The sequence below is a fragment of the Pseudorasbora parva genome, chromosome 21, assembly GCF_024679245.1.
Source record: "Pseudorasbora parva isolate DD20220531a chromosome 21, ASM2467924v1, whole genome shotgun sequence".
Lineage (NCBI taxonomy): Eukaryota > Metazoa > Chordata > Actinopteri > Cypriniformes > Gobionidae > Pseudorasbora > Pseudorasbora parva.
The window spans coordinates 28516710-28531205 of record NC_090192.1 but is presented as its reverse complement, the minus strand read 5'-3'; the positions used below and the strand labels follow the sequence as shown (position 1 = coordinate 28531205).

Sequence of the window (14496 nt, the reverse complement as noted above, 5' to 3'; positions counted from 1 at the left end):
CAATCTCATGTCTTGAGTACCTATAGAGTAGCATTGAATCCTTCATATCTCAGAAAAATCTTTGGTTTTTTTATATTTATAAAAGAAAGATACGCTGTACCGAGTTGGTTGGAGGCATGTCGTGCGGGCGGAGCTAAAGAATCATGAGCGCGAACAGAATCATGAGTGCGTTGAGAGGGTCGGAAATCTGTGACGTCCTTAAATGTGGAAAAGAAAACCATGCCGATAAATCAGATTTAACCATACATATATGATTCAGAATTAGATCTAGAGGCTAAAATTGAACAGGAGAAGCAGCAACAGCCAGACGTCTCTGTCAGGTATATACTGTAACTGCATTTGTGTGAGTTTTACAACATTAACATCGATAGCTAGCAACAAAAAGACATTTTAAGCAGTTTTACTCACCGCCTGCTTCAAACACGACGAGAACCTTAAAGGAACTGTATGTAAGAAATGTATTTCAGTCATAAAATCGCCCTGATATGTCACTAGACATTAAGAAATCATGTTAATTTCAAATAATTATATCACTGACAACAGTAGTCCGGCCAGGATATTGTCATTTAAAAGTTGTTGTTGCAGCCCTCAACTGATGTTGATGTTGACCTGTTGTGTTTGGCCTGAAGCTCCACCCTCCACCTATCTACCAATCATAGTGTTTCGGCATCCGGGTTGCCAGATCTGCTCTTGTTACCACAGCTGCAGCTACAAACGTTCCTGTTGGATCCTGCAGCGTATCTGGCAACCTCAAATCAGAGGGGAGGGGGAGAGGGGACACACCGCTCTACAGTCATTTGAAAGTGAAAGCAGAACCAGTTTTGGCCATAATCTTACATACACTTCTTTTTAATCGCTGGAACCTCTCCAACTTTTAGCATTAGACAAGCTACATATCCAAAGTTGAACTAGTCCTTGTTTTTAAACCATCATCGCTGAAATGCAAGGGAACAAACAAAAACACGTGCACAACTCCGTTTTGTCACAACTTTATCCACTGTCCCATTAACGCTGGGTTCTTTGAGAAGCTGTGCAGGGTTGTCTTGCCCTGACAACCAAAAACACTTATTTGCTGACATTGTTGATTTTGTGCAGCCGGCAAACGTTGGCTCTCTCGCTCTAGTCGCGCACGCTCCCTTCCGCACGGCCCGTACAAGGACATTCCGCCTTTTCTGACATCAGACATACCCATACTCAAAGAATTTTTTTTTTTTTAGCCTTATTTGAGCACCACCCCCAACCCCCCACTCCCCCCCGCCCCCACAGAAAATGTGGAAGTGCAAGTGAGTGGCAGGGACATATTTCTTCTTGTTTGTACCACAGAAGAAAGAAAGCCAGGTTTAGGACAATACAAGAGTGAGTATATGACATATATGTACTATATGACAGTATATGACAGAATTTTCATTATCAATTAATAAAATGTGATAAACAATAAATAAAAGCAACTGTCTCTATGCATATTGTCTATCTATGGCAAATGAGAGAAACACAATAAATGAATAGGTGTGAACACATCTACCGTCTCTCGTTCCCACACATATGCACACACACACGTGTCCATGCTCTAACTGCGGTTCTCCAGCCTCTATAAACAGCTCCCCGATCGCTTGTGCAGCTGCTGTTAATCAGCCCCAGCACCCCGCAGATGGGTCTGAAGTTCAAAGTCTTCTCGCTGGAGAGCTTTAATGCTCTCCATCCTCCTGTCTGTCTGTATGTCTGACTGACTGCAGACTCCCACAGCAGCCTAGGATTGATACAGGAGCTACAAAGTATTTCAGCACAAAGACTCCACGTTTTCTACTTCCTCATATTTCTCTCATTTAAAAAAAAAAGCAAGTAATCTGGATACTGATGATTTCCGTTTCTAAACAAAGCAGAATTCATTATCGACCTACAGTACTAGTTATTTGGCTTGCGTGTGGCTTATAAACAAAAACACACAACATTTTTGAGCGTGGGAAACATGATACATAACAGATATGTGGTAAGTAAAAAGGCCAAAATGAAAGTGAACACCAGATAATAAAGGACATCAGGACCACAGTGTCGTGCAATGTAGTAGTTTGTGTGACTGAAAAAGAGATTGGGCTGTGCGATACAACTACAAGATATCATATGCAGGCTAAATCTAAAAAAATTATACTTTTTTATAATGTATGGGGGAAAAAAATATATGTCAAACTCTAATCACAATATATATTTCCTCTGCAATGGCTCATTTCAACCAAACTGACTGCAAAATAAAGCAAACATGTTTTTTTTATTGTTTTTTTCACTGAATGAACAAACTATAACAATATTTCGTAACAATCATAATTATTATTATTACTGAATCACATTCTTAAATCACTGATTATTTAATCATTGAATCATTGAATTTTGACTCAATGATGTAAAAAATCTATTGAAAATTATGCAAAAGCAAAATGTTTTTTATTCAATATACTATATCGCCTAAAATTAAACTGTGTCAGGTTTTTGTTTCAGTGTCTTTGTGCTGGTATATGCTGCTGTTGAAATGATGCTGAGGGTCACTCACTGGTCTGGGAGGAGGCGGCTCTGGTGGGTTCTTCACGGAGATGTGTTTTCCTGGTTCTCCATTGGCTTCAGGTCTGTGGTCTGACAAGCATATAGATTTTCACACAAAACAGAAGTGGCTGTTAATTAATATATCAAAGACTTTTCAAAGGGTTCATCATGTGCAGCAAAAAATAAGCATTCAAGAACTGTGCATGCAAGCAACATGTAAACGTAATATTTCTGCTGTTCGGCTTGGCTCGGCTCGGTTCTGGTATCAATGCATTGCCTACGGCAGTCTCTTAGAGCTGATGGACATATTCGGTGGCTTCCCATCAGACATTCCTTCAACTTCCTCTCCAAACGGTAACATCTGGGTTGCTGTAGGAACGCAAGGCAAATACCAAACCCGCACAGCAAGGGCCAAGAGTCACCAAGGAGTCAAGACACCATCAAGTGTTGCCTTTAACAATTCAATTCAATTCTCACCACTTACATTTCCCTGTTGACCTACGTGAGCTTATATAATGTTTCACATTAGTGATTCATTGCAGATATTGATTTATCAGATGCAAATAGCACAAGGTTGTGCATTTTCACATATGAAAGGAAATGATGAAATTACATTGTAAAAAGTCCCTCGTCACTATAATAAGGAACCTCGAAGAATTGTTCTTCTGATAAGCCTTTTTAAAATTGTGTTTTTTAAAATGAGGCGGTTTGCGAATCTGATCAATGAATGCAACCGCAGTTCAGTCATGCATGTATATTTTTTGGTGTAGACGACTGCGATGTGAATGTTAAGTCTGGTTTTATTGTTACTCTCATTCTTTAGTGAAATCTAAACAAAGCAGCTTGGCCTCAGATGGGGGTCTGGCAGAAAGAGCGAGAGGAGGACAGGAGTTACTGAGAAACAGACAGGAAATGGTGAGGAGGGGGAGGAGGGGGGGCTTAACACTTCAGCCATAACCCAATCACCCCCCTAAACATGACACATTCTCAGCAGCGCTGTCAAACAACAAGATAAACCACTGTGATATGTAAGAGACATTTCCATGTAAGAGACATTTTCATCCTCACACCTGCAAAGTTTAGAAAGTTGATTATGCTGAAGATTATAGACTCACCTCTGTCTGTTCTGTCTTGGTTTTGACCTGGGACGATAACTTTGTTCATGTAGATGTATTCTTCATCTCCTCCTGCAAAATAACCATGATTAAAGACTGGATTATGAATTTGACCCATGATGTTTAATAGCGTCATGTTTTTTGGAGTTTGTGCTGCAGGAGCCGAAAAAGTATTTGGACACTAGGACACTAACATTTTTCACTAGGAGCGCAGTGGCCCGCAACTGAAAATTTTAGGGGCACAACCAGACAATTTAGGGGCGCACACTGTAAATCAACATGCTAATTTACACTGTATTACTAATAAATACTCAAAGAATGACAAAATCTCAAGCCAATAGTGTTTCGAGAGATGTGATGAAGCATGTGATTTGTTGAATTCAGTGAACGAATACGCCCTTTACTGACCTTTACTTACTGATACTTTTGAGTCTGAACGAGAGATCTAGTTCATGAACGAATTTAACAAACTGTCACATGTCATTCGTGAAGTTAACATAATGAACCAGTTAGAGATAGAACAGGTAGAGCTTGGCTCGTGTAATTTGGCATAATTGCTGCAAAGAAAGAAATGTACACTTTACTATTGTAATGAAAACAGTGTAATAACAGGCTGATGGTTAAATGAGTACTGTACAGAGTATAAGCACTGGTTTTTTGTTTGTATTATGTATGTTTTAACAGGTTTCTTCTTTTAAATAAAATGACTTCATTATAAACAATATATAATGCAAACATTTGAGTCATGTAACCTACTTCGATAAAACTGTAAAACAAAAACAAAATAAATGTGACAGTATTGGTTTAATAGATCTCACGTGTGTCACATCAGCAAATATAGCATTCTAGAGAGCATTATTGGAGTGATCTATTGAATAAACATGCCCATATTTACTGGTCGCACATGTGCAACTGGATGTAAAATTCAGTAGCACACTCTCAAATTTTGGTAGCAAAATACAACCATTTGTTGGCAGTCTGGAGCCCTGTACATACAAATTCGCCACCAATTTGCCAACTTAAAATAGTTGTCAGGATACTATACTGTAATTTACACTTAAAATGCGACTTAAGTGTCACTAGCTTATATGGATAAGCCTATATTTATTTCCATGTCATAGCCAATAACCAATAAAAAGTTGATATCAAACTTCTACAAAGTTTTGTCTAAATAAATGAACAATAAATGAAATATAAGAGACTAGATATCACAACGTTATTCTGTACGTTATGAAAAAAAGGATATTCATTTTAATATTACATTTAGCAGTGTTATTAAATTGTGTTTTTAAAAAACAACTTTAAATGGATAGTTTGCCAAAAAATGGAAATTCAGTCATCATTTACTCACTTTCAAGTTGTTCCAAATCTGTATGATTTTTTCTTCTTCTTGCTGATCACAAAAAAAGGATATTTTGAAAAATGCAGATGCCCAAACAGTTGATAAGGGAATAAATAATAAAAAAAAAAAACTATTGAAGACAATGGGGGGATCAAATGTTTGGTTGCCGACATTGTGTTCAGCAGAACAAAGACATTCACACAGGTTTGAAATAACTTGAGGGCGAGTAAATGATGACAGAATTTTAATTTTTGGGTGAACTATCCCTTTACAAGAGCATTAGATGATGACAAAGATGGAGAAACTAGCATGTACAATTAAACATCCAATATTGACCAATATCCAATGATGTTATATTAAAAATATTTTATCAATATATCGAGCATCTGTACAAAATATCAAACTAAGGACCATTTATTTTAAAGAAATTGCACATAGAAGTTTGATAGTTGGTCAAACATTAGAAACACATGTATATAGATAATGTGATGATCTACAACTACCTGCGGTCAATTACAAATTGAACATGTGGCCTAAAAATCCAAATACTTTTGAGGCCAATGTATGTGAACTTGCTGGAGTAAAGATACTCTCTGCTCTACTCAAGTAATCTTGCTTGGAACTTCTAAGACTTCTTTGACTTAGCCTCCCGCTCCTTCTCATATTTAATGCCTTTTCAGATTCTGGACGCTTTCATCCCTCACTTATTTTACTGAACATTTAGATTTCTATTATGGAGAAGAACAGTGAGAGTTTTGTCTCACACTTTTCTTGTGTAAGGGTCCAAAGGCATCTCCAGGGCCCCTCCTTCTGTACACATCAAAGCCAGGCCAGTGGGAGACATAGAGAGGTCATATTCTATCATAATAAAAGTGCCGATTTAGTCCAAGCCTGTGGGAGATGGATTTATAGCTTGCTTGGCAAACAAAAACATTTTATTTGGATCTTCACAATATTTCAGAAGAACTAAATTAAGCCTTAAGATGTGGCAATTCACAGGTAACAAAGCTTGGATATATTTTTGGAGGGGAAATAAAACCCTGTTATGAAGCAAAAACATGTTTCGATGGTACAGTGAAAACAGATTGGGATTTGGAGGATGGAAATGAAAGCTATTTATAAGCTGCTACTAAAAGGAAGTGAGTGTCCCTAGAGGATAAAAACAGCCTTGGAAAATGATACAGCTTGAAGCCAGGGGAGGAAGTACAAAAGCCCGAGACCAGAACATGAAAAACCTACAGCCATGCTTGTGTGAAGAAAAGAAGCAAATGGATGAACCAAAATTATGGGCTCCTTAATAAGACAGAACAGAGCAGATTCTCTAAACAACACACAACTGTAGCTCCCCACGAGAACAATTGTGCTACGCAAGCGTATGCCGAAATACATAAATATGTAGGCAACTGTCATTTTTTTGTGGGGACTTTTACTACTTTTTATTGACAATAGTAAAGAGAAGGGATGTCACAGGCTTTTCAGGTGGCAAACCTGATTCAACGATTTAAAAAAAAATGCGGACACCCCAAATCAGTTGACAAAATCATTTCTGTCAGGTCTATTAAGTCAAGAACAAATAAAAATGATTTAGGAATTTTTGAATAAATTGCAATTCAAGTTGATAATTCTGAATGAATGTTTTGGCGGTATGGCTCTGTTCAGGGAGTCCTCTGACCTTTCATGAGCACCATGAAATAGCAGAAAGTCAGAGGACAGCAGAAGCATTAGGGAACGCTCGCACAGTTTAGGGCTTTGAGAGCTGAGCTATTCCCCCTTATGAACAGAGCAGCAACGATGACAAAGTAAAATGCCACGTTATACACGACATGGAGGAGCTGGGGAGGTGGTGAGCAGCAAAGGCAGTTTAGGAGTGAACTGAATCTGTTTGAAGATGCGCGCTGTTATATCATGGCCATTAGCAGCAAGGGGAGTGTGAACAGCTGATGCACTGATGCAAATCAGCTGATGCATCTCAGCTGAGCAGAACCAGCTGATGAGACCAAATAGCGTTAGCAGCGTCTTGACTACCTACCCTGCGTCCCAATTCGCATACTATCCATCCTAAATAGCATACGAAAATAGAATTAGTGTGTCCCAAATCGTAGTACGTTGAAAAGAGTATTCCAAAGATACCCGGATGGTTTACTATTTCCGGTCCGAATTCGAAGTATGAATCGATGGGCACTAACGGCTGATATTGACCACAACCCATTGCGAGTTGGACGAGGATTCGATTAGAACTACAAACGCGTTAAAAAGCGTTAAAAAAACTACAAACATGACGGATGTGCGAGTTCGACGGTTAAGTAGAGAAGTTTAAATAAAGGGGTTTGAGTGACCAACTATCAATATTTAACCTGACAAAAATATATTTATTCAGTGTTGTCCACATTAGATTTCACCTGCAGCAGCATTGTGAACTTTTGTAATGACACGTTTGGCCATTAACTTTTAAATGCATTATTATATTTAAACTGCAAACACATGAGGAGAGTCTCTGACCCACAAAGACCCACACATGGCAGATCAACGAGCGGCTACATTTCTCTCTGATACGGTGGGAGATTCAATTGAATGTGGAGGATTTGAACTCTGACGAATCTGACGATGATTGAAAGGGCAGATAAACGGTTACGGGATGCACGTAACTAAGCGACAGAGTCCGTTAAAGATGGCAAAGTAGTACGTCCCGAAGTCTGCATACTTTTCTGCTACACACTCAAAAGTATATACCTTTTCTTCACAAAAAGAGTACATACTTTCAGGACGTAGTATAAGTAGGCGAATTGGGACGCAGCAGCCTGCCAGAACTGACGCTTACGCTCAATTATGTGCACTATCATTTAAAAAAAGAAGAGAAAAGCCAGTGCGTTTATTTAGCAAGGGTGCCTTAAATGGACAAAAAAAGACTAATAATCTAATTCAAATAAATGCTGTTCTTCTATTTCTTTCTATTCATCAAGGAATCCTGAAAAAATTTATAATGGTTCCTATAAATATATTAAGCAGCACTACAATGATAATACTAAGAAATATTTCTTGAGCAGCAAATCCACATATTAGAATGATTTCTGAAGGATCATGTGACACTGCGGACTGGAGTAATGATGCTGGAAATTCAGCTTTACCATCATAGGAATAAATGACATTTTCTCACTGTATTTTTGATAATATAATTTGATAATACAAAAAGCGCGGCTTCTGTGAGCATAAAAGACTTGTGTACTGACCCTAAACAATTGAACAGCAGTGTACTGAAATAATAAAAATAATAATACTTTGTTACATTTATATTGCCCTTTTTAGGGTACCTTTCTGAGTACTAAAAGCACTTTACATGGAAAGGAGGAATCTCCTCAACCACCACCACCGATTAGTCATTTAATGCCGTCCCTTTGGTCCAATCCACTCGCAAACCACTTATAATCCTTCCTGGACCACCAATGCTTAGCAGACCACAGTTTGAGAAGGAGTGGTGTAGAGTAAGTTGGTTAGTCTAGACATTATATAGTTATTTATGTACCATTGGAAGACGTGTACGATTGCAGCAGCTCAGTCAGGAGGCTCTTCTGTACTGTGGCATTTCCACTCAGCTTCTCTCCATCCAGGATCTTCAGGAACCTCTGCAGCTGCTCCAACAGCTGCTCCAGCACTGCACACAGACACGCAAACACACAACATAGTTAGCTTGAGTAATAAATAAAAGCATCCTGTCAGTGCATTAGATCTGCAACCTTGATTTCGAGTAAATACCATGCATGCAGATTACAAATTAGTCACAGTAAAATGAAATATACATGCTTGATAAGTTCAGGATTATCTGCATTTTGGCAACTCAAATGAAGCAGTTTTCAATGCGTTGAAAATGATCAATGGCTTATAGCACAAAGGTGAACCACTTGTTCCTGTCAAGTTGGACTTCACTGATCTTGAAAGCACTTGCTTTTTATTATACACATTAAACCAAGAACTAATTACCTCATTATTTAAAATGCTCTGCTATTTTGAATGTTATGCTAATTGTTGACAATATTCATATTGTTTAGCCTTTTGTGTCTGTGTGAAGCGAGTTAGCAGCAGGTTAAGGTCAAGGATACGTCATGGGTTGTGGAGAGAGTCAGTGTGGGTTGAATGGGGAGGCTTTGTCACTCTACCCACACACCCTCAGGGGTCAGAAGCAAACTCGGCTTGACTATGAAGGCCATACTTTGTTTTTCTCCTCTCATAAACCATACTGCCTTACAACAGAGTTGACCTTACCAGACAAGAGCTCAAAAAAAGGAAATAAAACTGAAAGTAGAGATTAATATGTGCCATTAAAATCTCATTAAAACTCCTCATAAGGCGATAAAGCATGGGTGCATGCAAAAACAAAAACAACCACATTCCATTCAGTCCAATAAAAATATGCTATTTGTCTTTGTTTTGTGGTATATAAAGGACAAATGAGTGAATGCTGGTTGTTGGTTAACTTACTAACAGTCACTCTCCTGTTCATTTACATATTTGGTCATCATACTTAAAAGTTCAGAGATCAAATGACATTTATGTAATATAATAAGACATTGAGATGAGGATGAGAGATTAGATCTCTAGCATTACATGTTTTGAGCAGTTATAATGTACTCATGGGCTCTATTTTAACTACCTGAGCGCATGGCTCAGGTGCACTTAGAGCGTGTCCGAATCCACTTTTGCTTGTTTAACGTTGCAAAAAATGGTCGGCAAGCCAGGCGCATGGTCCAAAAGGGTTGTACCTTGACAAAACTTGCGAGTGGAAAGACCGAATGCCTCTCCAGAGATGTATCATTTTATTAGTAATGTTTAAAAATGTCTGTGTGCTGCTGCCCGTGTGTGTAATAAGCAGAGTGTATGCACGATCGTGAAAATTCGAACTGCGTCGGGCTGAAACTAGTAAAAAACACTTGCGTTTTGTCTGCCGTTGCATTGCGCCGAGTCTATGATAGGGTCCAGCATCTTAAAGGTCCCGTTCTTCGTGATTCCATCTTTCAAACTTTAGTTAGTGTGAAATGTTGCAGTTAGAGCATAAATAATACCTGTAAAATTATAAAGCTCAAAGTTCAATGCCAAGCGAGATATTTTATTTAACAGAAGTTCCCTTTCAAAGCCTACAGCGAACGGCCGGTTTGGACTACACCTCTGCACTTCCTTCATGAATGACGTCACTAGAACCGTTTGTTGACTAACCCTCCACCCGCAAAATAAGGGGCGTGGTCTTGTTGCTCTCCCACGTGGAGAAGAGCGCGCATTCAGCTTGCATCTCCCCGTTATGGTAAGAGGCGGGACCTTTCCGGGCAAAGTGCGCTAAGCTGCTGTCCAATCACAACACGGGAAGCGCTGGCCCAATCAGAACTCGTTACGTGTTTCTGAAGGAGGGACTTCATAGAACAAGGAAATCATCAGGCCGTTTTTAGGACAGAGGAAACAAATGTGTGAGTGTTTGTGAGTGTTTTTTACATGCGAAACATGAACTCATGTTATATTGCACACAGTAAACATAAAGCTTCGAAAACACGCGAAGAATGGGACCTTTAAAAACGGAAAATACTGGTCCAGGATGCTGACTGGTCAACAGAGCATGATAAAATGCAATAAATACAAACAGATGTTGTGAGAATGATGTTGTGTGTATATCAGTCTGCACAGCACAGATAGATGAACTATTAACCGTAACACTAAGGGTGCGTTTACATGTCAGGGACTACATTATAATGTAAATTTTTATAATTTAGTTACCATTCTAATGAAAGCAACAAGGATTTGCTGTGGGGAATATACTCAGAGATAAAGTGTTTGCAGGTACTTGGCTGTAAAAGCCTGTAGCCTATAGTTACAATACAGCCTCTTGTACCGTACTGGTTAAATATAAACTTCTCTAGTTTCTAAACTAGTGCAATGACCTATAAAACTATTCAACAACATGTTGATGTTTATCTTATAGCTAAGGTGGTGAGGTTTACTTTTCTTTTACTATGGAACAGTATTTTTTATGTATTTTTTGCCCTGCCCTGCCTTTAGAAAGGACAGGCCCAGTTCAGTTTGGTGATGCAACACTAGGCAATATCTGTCTTTCTCCATGAGCAGTGTCCCTAGATGATCTGCTGGTCGGACTTCGGACAATGGATAGAGAAGAATGAATGCCATCAAATAAAGTTAGCTGTGAATTTTTTTAGTAACACTGGATTACTCATTGCCATGGCTAAGGCAGTTTTCTTTAGCATGCACATTGAGCTGAATAACACTCATTTATAGATTGTTGAGTATAAATGTCAAGCAGTGATACTCTGTTATCTAAATCTTTATAATTATTATACACATTTTTATTTTTAAGAGACATTTTTACATCTTTACATATTATACATACTGTGTGTGTGTGTGTGTGTGTGTGTGTGTGTGTGTGTGTGTGTGTGTGTGTGTGTGTGTGTGTGTGTGTGTGTATGTATGTATATATATATATATATATATATATATATATATATATATAAGGGCTGGGACAACGCGTCGACGTCATCGATGACGTCGACGCAAAAAATACGTCGACGCAAAATATGCGCGTCGATTCGTCAGATTCAAAATAAAGATGGCGGCGCCGGAGAGTAGTAGCAACCATAGATGTACATAATAAAGTATATTATGTAATTAAGTATATTATTTATTATGTATATCTATGGTAGCAACACGAGTGGCTCCTCAGACTTTCAGAAGTGCAAGGCTTGCGGGTTGGCCACAGTCTATGCGGGTTGGCGCGCGGTGCGCACGGAGCATCACAGGCATGCGCGTCTGTGTTAAGAGCGCCTGCTCCAGGCGCGCACGCGTTTTGTTGTCACGGCTACATAAACAAATTTCTGCACACAGGAAGACAGATGTTTTGGTAATATTTGATGTATTTTAATCACAAAAACAAACGTTTGCATCAAGTGAAAGCATCGGACACATTGGCTACGTTACCTACATAATAAGCTGTTTTAAATTTAAAATGTTCAATGTCTAATCGCGCTGATGTGACCGAGGGTATCCATCCTCTAAGTGAGCAGTTTCATCCCAGGACTATTCCGGTTTTAAACGGAATATTGGCGCCCATAATGCACTCTACATGTAACTTTTTTCACTGTCATGCCGCGGATGCGCGTGGCGTTTCTGTTGCGGGTCAGCCACGAGGCTGCGTGGCGTTTTTTCTGCCTTTGCACACTAGAAGCGTGTCTGACGCGGCACTGCTGCTGCTATTGATGCGGAGGGAAGCCCTATTACTAATGTTAAACATAAATAGCCTACTGATACAGCAAAGAAAACGTCGGGAGTAGCCACATATCTATGGTATTGACGGCAAATACTTGGCTACAGAATATTTCGTTCTGTATTGACAGTTGCAATATTTCAAAATCGATAATTGACGTTTTTTATTATTACAATTAGGCCTATATCTGCATTTATGTAAACCTACAGACTTTCAAACATGAAAATGTAATTTAATAATATGTATTCGTGTCAAAATTATATATAAACATCTTTTCCTATTCTATTTTGCCTGGAGACGCTCCCAACACACGTGAAAAATAGGCGCTCTTCTATTTCTAGCATGCACGCGTTTTCCGCGCGTCACAGGCAGTGTGCAAACGCCAACCTGTTAACATGGGAGCCGAGACAAAAACGAACACGCCACGCAGCCGAGACGCTCACGCTTGCAGTGTGTCCCCGGATTTGATTAACCAACTTGTTGATATTTAATCGATGGGCATAGCCTGTAGGCTGAGTTGCATACATAGAAAATATAATATATATCGTATAATATGTTTCTTTGTTGCAGGTTAATACTTATTTATTTGTGTGTGTGTGTGTGTGTGTGTGTGTGTGTGTACTTTATGTTTTGAAGGTTTTATTAAATGCATTGTATAGTTTTACTTTGGAATTTTAAGAGCAATAAACATATATTGCAATGTTAAGGAATTCGTTTTTTCATTCAGATAATTAAATCAACATGTATAAATTGCTATTAGGCAATTAATGGGGAGATAATCGGTAATCAAATCGAATCGTAACCGAATCGGACAGGAAAAATTAATCGTTAGATTAATCGATGCATCGAAAAAATAATCGCTAGATTAATCGTTTAAAAAATAATCGTTTATCCCAGCCCTAATATATATATATAAATAATGAATGTCAAAACAGCTACTGATTAAAAATGGCGAAATATGTAAAGGAAATGCAGATTTTACATTAAAATCTTGATGCTAAAAAACTATGAAACAATCCTCTTCATGTATGTCTGTAGCAGATATACATCTGTATTCATTTTTAGTTTTGAAATTGACATCATGCATCAAGATAAGTGTTACACACGTTACTGCTGCTATAATGATGAAGCTGTCTATAATTACTAATAATATTTTCTGTTTAGTGACTATTATATTTCTAAGTCAATGGCAGTAAGATCTCTGCAATTCCTGTGAGAGTAAGACATGCTTCGAGACATGTTAAGCACAATAGGAAGTCATAGCTTAGGAGGGCAGGATTTATTTGAACATTCTTGTCCACCTCCTCAGAGGAAGATAACATCTATCCATCTCTGCGGGCATAAATAGCTCCTGAGAAGAACTCCTGTATGAAAGATAAAATCACTGACAAAGACGTCAAACAAATAAACAAGCTCACTGGACATACTAGTGTGTTCAATGTTCAATATGTCCTCAATATCTGCTTATTTTTCAGTTCACTGATAGAATTATTAAATTATAATTTTATGAAGATAATGAACGTATCAAAGTAGTTTTAAAGTATATGCACTACTTGATGGCATTACTATTTGTAGGAATTTTTTCATAAAATTTGGTTCCAACACACATTTAAAGGGTTACTTCAGCGATTAGCATTTGGCTTTGAATCAGTAGAAACCCTGGAGTATACTGATTGTGCTTTCCTCCTCATATCTCCCTGAGACAAGAGATTTATGCATTTTATTTCTGGAAAAATTCCTCCTATGATGCAAATTGACGATATTTGCATTATAGGAGGAATGTTTGGCCAAAGACTAAAGACTACAGCCATCAGAGGGAGCTATTTCCTCATGTTTTGAACACCCGCATGGGGGAAGGGAGATCACACTCAGAGCTCAGCTCACAGCTGCAGGCACGCATTTAAACGCAGCTATGGTGAGCAATGTAAGTCTTTTCACTTCTCAAATTAATTTCTATGAAAGTTAAGCTTGCAAAGGTATGAACTGAAACGTGCCAGACTGAACTCGCGTTGTGAATGTATGCCGAGAGTGTAGTCGCGATTACCTCAGCTCAGAGTCCTGCACGGGTCCTTTTTGGAGACCCGCCCCTGCCCGTACCCGCAAGGTTTAGCACCAGATCCGACCCGTGAAAATATCAAAATTAAATTCGCCCCAGCTCAGACCCGTTAAAATTTGGCCCGTTACCCGACCCGTGCCTGCGATAAATCACACACGCTAAAATCATTCAAATTAAAATGCGTTATTTTTTTATCCTG

The 14496-nt window shown here is 38.6% G+C and overlaps 1 protein-coding gene across 3 annotated transcripts in view; it reads right to left on the bottom strand.

Annotated features, from left to right (window-relative positions):
* Positions 1-14496, bottom strand: part of afap1l2 (actin filament associated protein 1-like 2) — a 55044-nt gene that overhangs the window by 20729 nt on the left and 19819 nt on the right. For all 3 annotated transcript variants that reach the window (XR_010900057.1, XM_067429632.1, XM_067429633.1), the window contains exons 2-4: positions 8510-8638; positions 3648-3719; positions 2543-2622 (exon numbers count right to left, since the gene is read on the bottom strand). Coding sequence is in view for 2 of the 3 variants with exons in the window: in XM_067429632.1 (XP_067285733.1) it covers positions 2543-2622; positions 3648-3719; positions 8510-8638 (281 nt within the window). In the remaining variant the exon portion in view is untranslated. The remainder of the gene's footprint in view (positions 1-2542; positions 2623-3647; positions 3720-8509; positions 8639-14496) is intronic.